Source organism: Lissotriton vulgaris, chromosome 7 (genome assembly GCF_964263255.1).
Source record: "Lissotriton vulgaris chromosome 7, aLisVul1.2, whole genome shotgun sequence".
Taxonomy (NCBI): Eukaryota; Metazoa; Chordata; class Amphibia; order Caudata; family Salamandridae; genus Lissotriton; species Lissotriton vulgaris.
In genome coordinates this window covers 315,859,718-315,868,208 of record NC_141695.1, presented here as the reverse complement: position 1 = coordinate 315,868,208, position 8,491 = coordinate 315,859,718, and the positions used below count along the sequence as shown (strand labels likewise).

Sequence of the window (8,491 nt, the reverse complement as noted above, 5' to 3'; positions counted from 1 at the left end):
TTGGGGAGCATGCAAATAAATGCAGAACAGGGCGGCAAACAACCTTCACTAGAGGTTAGATACCCCCCACAAACGGGTGCAGCGATTGGCAGCACCCACCTGCAGGGGGCACTGACTTCCTAATGATTAACTTCACCCACCTTTTAGCACCTCCACAGGGGAGCAGTCACTGCGCACCACCTTTTTGCTTCTGCACTGGCAGTACAACATGGGAGGAGAGGCAAAGCGATTGCCTGTTTTGCAAAGTCCCCCACAACCATGCAAACGAGGGTATGCACTCTAAAGGCAGCACTACATTAGCACTGCACCATCAGCATTACAGAAAGGGGTGAGGGATTCGCACAAGCATCTGGAAAAAAAATCTGTAATTCCATTAGTGCAAAGGCGTGTTCTGCTAGTCACTGTGTAAAATGGCCCTGCAGCTCAGTCTTGAGCTTCGGCAACAATACAGTTGCCGCAGAGGGAGGGTCCACGCTGCTGTGCTAGCTAGGGCCCGATCACACTAAATCCTGCAAACGGCATCTTAGAAGCTTACCAAACTTTCCTGTGGATGTCAAGAGGTCTGCCCGAGGAGATTCCTTTGTCTGGGTATTCAGGCAGCCTTCCTTTTAATAATTAATCTGACCTACAAGATCACACATGGGTAGCGGTTTCATAATGTCCTACTTCCAATACAAAATAAGACTATAGCGTCACTCCAGGTTTGGTTCAACTTTAGTTCCAACGTCCTTATTTGAAGAGTACCTACTAAAAAGGAGAAAATGGGTCAGCACCAACCGCTAATTTGTACTGTATCAGATACAGTTTTGCTGCAAGAGCGGAGACATGCAGACAAAATACTAATCTGCCAGAAAATGGATGACCTTGCAGGTAATCAATTGGCCCAACATGTGTTCCACAAAGGGATGAAAGCTTGACAAACTGGAAGCACAGTTCACCTTTTATTTTATCATGAATGCAACCATATAAAAACATAAGTTATGAAACAGTCACAATGTTTAGCCTTTGAGAAGTCCTGTAAAAAAATAAAACAAAAACCACAATGGACGACTCTTCCTCCTCCCCCCCCCCCCTTTATATCCAACTCAAAGGACTTGCCAAAATAGCACAATAACACACTTTCTTCCAGAAGAGGCAGTGCTCTTCTGTTAAAACCTGTGAACAAATACCAAAGTGCATCTCAGAACTGAGCCACTGAACTACTGGGGACCCCAATAGTCTAAAAAGTGGGCCAGATTCTTTAACAGAAGATTGTTGCTTCCTAGGTTGATCTGAGCATGTAATCCTCTCCCCACCCCACCCCCGGAAAGACAAGACAGGTATGAATTTGAGTGAGCCTACCCCGTGATGTGCAGCCTGCCATTGGACGATAAGGAGCACCAGTGCACATAAGCTGCACATGAAAGATCTAGAACTACCAGTCCCACCTCTTTACTCCCAAACACTGCATGGCCTGGCTCTTTAATCAATGACTTTTGGGAATCACTATTTACACAGGAGGGAAATGCTGGATTGGATAAAATTCTAGCCACAAGGTTCCGGGGCCTTGATGTTCATCAGGCACAGAACATCAGTTGAGTCCTACAAAAACCTCTCCCCTCCCCTGAACGGCTAGCAGCGGGATTAAAATAAGGTTTGCCATATGTGAAAAACACACAGCTAAATGTTGAGTGACGTGTCAAGAACTAGATATTTTCTTCAGCCTGGAATCCTGTAGACGATGAAACGAAAAATTCCCTCTTCCACATGATTTAACGCATCCTGTAGTCCGTCGAACAGGACACCTCACAGAGCTGTCCCTTGAAATCCAGGTCAACTGTGAAATCCAAGTCCCGCTGTAAGAGAGAGGGGCACAGTGAGCAGCAATGAACCCGACCTAGTCAACAACCATGAGCACACACATCTGAGCGGACACTTACGTTGTTCTTGGCGTTTGGTTTCATGCCGATGGTGCCAAAGATCTCCTCGCCGGTTTTAACCGTCAGGTAGTCCTCCATGTAGAATACTGTCTGCTTCCAGTGGGTGTACGGGGATTCTGGACCTGAAAAGAGATGAAGAGGCTTAGGGGTGGCCGATGCAGGAGGCAAGCTGTACAGTGCTTCACTCTAGCCCGAGGGGGACAGGAAGGGAGTTTGGAGGCAGGCGTGCTGAAACCGGCTTCACATGGAGCATATGGGTAGTAAGTGTTAGCAGCCAGCACTGTGGATTAATAAAACTGAGGCAACGTGTTCAGAGTGCATACGAAGCACAGGGTGCTTCTCGGCAGACTGCACTGAGGCTGGAACCAAGAGTGAAATGAGAACAAGGAGAGTTAAACAGTAGGACTAGTGTTGCCTGCGCCCAAATACCAAGTAGAAGGGAATGCAGCACCATTCCCACTGAGAGCCCCTGAAATCCAGCACTTACTAGTGGAGAAGCCGGTCCGTTTGTGGCAGCGCGTGAACTCGATATTGAAGTAGGCGACCAGTGCATGGATGTAGTCATTCCGCTTCACTTGCAGACAGAAGGGGGAGGTGAAGGTCAGGTCGTCCACCTTCACAGTATAGATGTCAACTTCCTACAAGAGACAGATTGAGGATTAGTGCTGAGGAAACAGGAGACTATCAAATGTAAAGACCATGGAGGATCAGCTCACCTTAATTAAACAAGCATTTGTAACCAGCTGCTTTGGGTCCACTACATCCACCAAGGGCTCCTTAATGGCCACGTCCTTGATGCACGCCATGTCAAACCCGTACACATTCTCCCACCCTGCGGGGAGAAAGCGAATTGAGACTCAGCAAGCAACACCGCAGTTCCTGCATTAGCATGCAGCATGACAAGCGACTCAATAGAAACAGGAGACCTGGTTCAATGTCCTGCACCGAAACCAAGTGGTCAGTCACAACTTTGAGGTGATCAGCATATGCCCAGAGGTCATTGATGAAGCTACCGTTTTTGCGGGCCATTGCCGTGCGGGTATTCCTACAGACTACAAGCCCACCACACATTAGTACCATTTACGTATACAGGGTCACTTTATAGGATTGTGCTGCCACGGCATGCCTCAATTATTAATTACAGCTTACACACTACACTAATAAAATTTCACTTCAGTTGTCGACATCTGAAAAAGACTGGTGCTCATAAGGTTAGCATATGCCCAGACAGTTAATTTTTCCAACGGTGATTTGGGCAATGGTCCATCTACGACATGAAATACTGAGCGGAAATCAGCCTGCCCTTAAAAATGCTTTGCTTCGTTCATGTAAATTAAAAACAGCCATTTAAAATGCCACGCTTTAAATAAGATGCAGAATACAAGAGGCGCATTTGTTACTTTCTAGGAGGGCAAGACCGGCACAATTTTCCCCGATGAGAACCTGATCGCTCAGTAATTTAAGCTTGTAGCAGCAGACTATGCTGTTATAAAAAATGCCAACGCATCATTCACAGCTTTAGGTCACGATAAACCCGGGCCCGTTACTTACAGTGAATCTTGTAGTCCTTATACTGTCGGTCTTCAATGGCGGTGACGTACAGGGTTGCCCGATCCGGGAAGATCAGCCCGTCTGGAGTCTGAGGAATAAAGATCGTTGTGATGATCAATGTGCAAGAACATGTAACCAGTGGTCCAGGTGTGGAGGGGGTTAAGTAATCTCAGAAAGTATGAGTAGCAAATGGCGCCAAGGGCCCATCTGGACAGAAAGGGTGTGTGCCTTAGCAATGAAACCTGCATGAATAAGTACTATGGGGAAACGTGAAACCCGCTCCGTCACAGCCCCCAATGAAAGGCAACTCACCAGCCACTTGTCCCTGGCGTAAATGACGGTGTTTAACATGGACTCGTAAAACAGGCAGTAGCCCATCCACTCACTGATGATTATATCCACCTTCTCCACAGGCAGTTCAACCTCTTCCACTTTCCCCTTTATTATCGTGACCACTGGAGAGAAAACAAAGGAAATTACCATGTGCAAAGGAGATACCGAAACGATGCTCTGCAACCCTCCCCGCCCCCCATAAAATATCTACTCAATTCTATTAAATTTGGAAGCCCTGAGCATATTTAGGAATTCAAGCAGTGCATTGCTTTTAGGTAAAATATGATTGCTAGAAGCAGCCAGACAGGATATCCTGAAAGGCAAAAGTATCCTAAGTGTGATCCTTCATTACCAATGGGGAGCGAAAAGGAATACTTAAAGGTCATTCTGAGAACTGCACCACCCCACCCACTTACTTCCATTCAGTACGAGCTGATGGCACATTATAGCGTTTCTGCCACATTCACTAAATACAAACCCCATTAAGCATGTTGGTCTGTTTTAGGGGCGTAATGAAGTTTCATATCCAGGCCCCCACCAATATGAACGCATCTGAACTAAAATCTTAGCAAGAGTCAACTGCAAATATGTACCATGATCCAGCTTGTTCGCTTTCACAATTTTGATGGCATAGTCCGAGATACTAGAGCATTCAATCTGGAAAAAAAAGGTTCACATTGACACATGCCAGTGATCGTCACGAAAAGAGCAGGTATACATTGGTCAGTTCAAGGTCATGCATATAAGCTAGCTGCGGATTTGTATTTTTTTGGGTGGCCCTTAAATATGGAGGCAGGTTACTGTATATTGTGGCTGGACAGAACTGAGCTGTCTGCTCGGTGGAGTCCCCTAGTCTAAGTTTCAGACGAGAAGTAAGTAAATACCAGTAGCCACTACAGGTTGCCTACATGGGTAACTTCAATTGTGCGATTTTGCAGTCGTGTTGAGAATTTACAAAAATCTGCAGATTAACAAAGTGGTTACTTAAAAAGGCTGCAAGCGAAGTGTTGGTGTGCAATAGAAGGCCATTTGTGAAGGTTGAACTTTGCCCGTTATTCCTGTATCTGGATGTTACACTGGCACTACAGAGGTCAAATATGATGGCAACAATTTAGTAATTAATACTGAACAGGCTCAGTTTGCCTCTTCTCCATATGCACAAAAACTAAGACCATACCTCCGGTACCCTGTTATGTCTGCGTACGCAGATTAATATCAACCCCCTTGCCTCACTTTCTAGAAGGTGCATTTAAGTTTCAGATTATAAACGTAAACTGAAGAACGCTAACAGAATGTTGGACTTGTTTCAGAATACATGCTGTGTGGACTCCATATAAAATCCAATATTTGAGTGCATTTTAACACAAATCCTTAAGACCATACAATCAAAGGTTCCCTCATTGAAAGTCAATTCGTTACTAGCCATTTGGTCTCCTTTACATCTTTCAGTGAGGTCGCCTAAATACCATACAAATGGTTATTGTTCCTCCAAGTCCATGCGCTCAGTTTTTTTGAGTGAAATAGAATACCGAATTTAGAACCTTTTTTAGATAAATATTTGTTAACTAAATAGTCTACTCACCCCAATGACCTTCTTGGCGCCTGCTTTGGCAGCAAACATACAGAGGATGCCGGTGCCACTACCCACATCGAGCACCACTTTGTCCTTGAAGAGATGCCGGTTGTGGAACATTGAATTGCGGTAGGTTAAAGTGCGAACCTCATCCTTCAGCATCTCCTGGTGAGATCAAAAGGGCACGTGATAAAAATGCATGTACAACTGGTCCGAGGTCACGAGTACTGCAAATTCAGGGGCACGAAATCACATGGGACCATTCACTATCAGACAGCTAAGATAAAAACTGCCTTCGAAGCACAACGCACTCAAAGTAATGTTGAGCCTCACAAAACAAGCCACAAATCAGTAAGGTTTAAATTCAGGTTTTAAAACGCTTTAAAAAATACAGCCCGAACTAATGTATTCTCACGAAACATCACGAGCGGTCTTTCGCACCACTTACTTCATGGATGCCAAAGTGCGCATAGGAGTCAAAGTAGTAATCCTTAGATGTCATTTCTTCTGCTGTTGGTTTCACTGCATCATCAGGTTGGTTAGAAGAAACCTAAAAAAACATGAAAAGCACTCAGGACATGCAACTTCAGTATTCATCACAAGTCATTTCAACTCATCAGATGATAGCGTAGTTAATCGTTCAAAATGGGACCAGTGGTCCTCATTATTCCCTCCCATAACCCAGTACTTTGCACGCACCCATTCATATTCACGCAACCACCAAATGCAAACAAAGACATACAAATTGCATGCAATACTATCCTGAAGATACCCCCAGTTAAAATATACCCAGAGTGTGGAACAACATCAGGAAATGAATGAACAAGGTTATATCCAAAAGCTGTACGGAAAGTTAAGGAACAACGGAAACAACGAGTAAGTCAGTCATGGGTTGGGACGGTGTCTAGGGCAATATGAAAAACTGAGACCAAACCCTGGGCAAAAAGTCAAAGACATGTAAAGTATGCTGTGCTGCGACTAGCATAAAGACAGCCAGCTGGATAAAAGTGCCAGATATACCCATTTTACCTAATAGGAGTCTCAAGACACCCCTGGAATGAACTGCATGCCGTTTATACTGCAGCCCAAAACTCATTGGTTCATGAAAGGCCACCTAAACGAAGCCGAATAACTCCTCTCAGGGTCGTGGGGGTTCAAAGTTCATAATTGTGAACTTTCATGACTATTTTTTATTAAGGCTGCTTTACACAAGCGGGGGGAGAATGTTTAAACACTTACCATGCACTCCGCTGTCCTATGTTCACTGGAGACATTAGTACTATACCGTAAACCCTGAGGCGACAGAGGTCCTCTACCTGCCCGTGGGTCCAAGGCAGCATATAAGCTTTTAGGGACCCATGGGCAAGGCTTGCCATGTGAACATAGGATGCAGTGTGTGTGGCAGGTGTTTCTTCTAAGACTATAGCCAGGCTGGCTAGCCATGCACCGAAAGGATATTTACATCTTCCACTGGACTCCGCAGGCTCAGTCCATTAGCCAACTTGGCTACAAAGTTCTAGGAAAAAGTGACAGGGAAACAAACTGAATTAGCTTAATTCTAACAAAAAGTCGAATGCTTAATTTATGGCCTGTGGTTAAGGTTGGCGGAGAGCAGATAAACAAAGTATACTGACACCCAAAATAAACGTGAGGAAGCAGCCCTGCACGGTTATCAATGAGCTAAGAAATAGTAGGTGATTCAGGGTGCGACCCCAGCACGTTTAAAACAGCTTAAATTAGATAGTGTTAGTAATCTAGAAAGAATGGTGAACTAAACTTAGCAAAAGGGGAAACACTGGCCCGACAGAAAATGTAGTTATAAGACACCCGCCTCTGGTATTGTGGGAGGAACGTCATCTCCAAGTGTTTTTCAAACCAATCACGGAATTTCTAGAATAGTGTGCAAGTTACTGCAATGGCTAGACTGCATGATCTTGGCGGGAAGGCAGTCCATGCGGGGGAAGCAAGGATATGAATAGCATTCTGGAACCCGGCGTTATTGTTCTAAATCACTTCGCGCGGACCACCATACCATCCAAAGCGTTTACGAATCTCACACCGCACAACACATTTAAGCACAATTTGGCGCTATTGAACACTATTGAGATCACAAAGGCATATCGATTTACTGTAATACTGCTACCAAAAGCGCACAAAAACAAACTTAATTTTCTTAAGCTTCATAAGGCTAGAGAGGCCGCGTTGTGTGTTCACTACTACAGCAAAGCAGTCAACTGGTTCTATAGACACATCCATAACAATCGAGACACCATACAGCTCAATATTTAGCGGTCGCTCGGCTTGAAATAGGCCAGGCTGGTCTTTGTTCCACATCACAACCGTGAGAGCCATGAAGAGATGTATACTACTACCACAATCATGCCCCAGAACATAACACCAACGATATAAAGGAAGCCTTGTGGTCGTTACAATTTAACACTAGAGACTGGGGTCAGCCACCGGCAACGTGAGAAAGAACGAGCTCCGGGAAAACAACGTAGATACCACCTATTGTATGCTAAATAGAGCTTTTAAAACTCATAGGGCGACGTGAGCACAGAAAAACCTAACGGCGATGATTCGATTTACGTTCTACGGTACCCACTCACCTCCATCGTACAACTCCCAACCTCCGCCATCTTAAGATCTTCGGGTTCTAAACGGAGAGAAATGCGACATGCCACGATGGCCTCTATATAAGCGAGCTTGCAACCTGGCCCGCCCCTTAACACAGTCACTGGTGGATATTGCCGTCTATCCGCCACTACGTCACGACCCTTAGAGTCTCTATTCGAGGACTTGCGCGTCCGTTACTCTGCTGCCTTCTCTCATTGGCCTGTCATTGTGCCATGATACCCACCTTCCCTTTGACGTCAATCCGAGTGACGAGTTCAGACGGCGACTTTAATTTCTGCTAGAAATATTGAAATATATCTGCTCTTCCATTTTAATATCGAAATCTTTGGCAAAATAACCATCACTATGGCATTAACAGAAGTGAAAGTAATGAAAAAGCAAGGGCTAGCCGCGGAGGCTACTTGACAGGGCAAACGACCACAGACTTACGTGTAAGAATATATATAGAAATCCAAGTTTACCCGAGAAGGATAATCGA

At 45.0% G+C, this 8,491-nt stretch overlaps 1 protein-coding gene across 2 annotated transcripts; it reads right to left on the bottom strand.

Annotated features, from left to right (window-relative positions):
* Positions 1–928: 928 nt before the first annotated feature.
* Positions 929–8,080, bottom strand: PRMT1 (protein arginine methyltransferase 1). 2 transcript variants are annotated; one of them, XM_086930136.1, is made up of 11 exons: positions 7,986–8,069; positions 6,839–6,892; positions 5,825–5,926; positions 5,386–5,541; positions 4,397–4,460; positions 3,783–3,925; positions 3,471–3,558; positions 2,636–2,751; positions 2,407–2,557; positions 1,920–2,041; positions 929–1,835 (listed from the first exon to the last, which is right to left on the bottom strand). In XM_086930136.1, the coding sequence occupies exons 1-11, from the start codon at positions 8,013–8,015 to the stop codon at positions 1,752–1,754; spliced, it is 1,110 nt and encodes a 369-aa protein (XP_086786262.1). In that variant the 5' UTR covers positions 8,016–8,069; the 3' UTR covers positions 929–1,751. The 2 variants fall into 2 exon arrangements, with proteins under 2 accessions (XP_086786262.1, XP_086786263.1); XM_086930137.1 differs by lacking the exon at positions 6,839–6,892 and having other exon boundaries at positions 7,986–8,080.
* Between the last annotated feature and the right edge of the window lie 411 nt (positions 8,081–8,491).

What these genes read in the sequence shown, in the direction of transcription:
- PRMT1 (XM_086930136.1), bottom strand. Translation starts at nt 8,015, where the DNA reads ATGGCGGAGGTTGGGAGTTGTACGATGGAG. An exon ending in ACGCCAGGGACAAGTGGCTG is followed by an intron (nt 3,559 to 3,782) that starts GTGAGTTGCCTT and finishes TTTATTCCTCAG; the next exon opens with ACTCCAGACGGGCTGATCTT. An exon ending in ACGGACCGGCTTCTCCACTA is followed by an intron (nt 2,042 to 2,406) that starts GTAAGTGCTGGA and finishes ATCTCTTTTCAG; the next exon opens with GTCCAGAATCCCCGTACACC.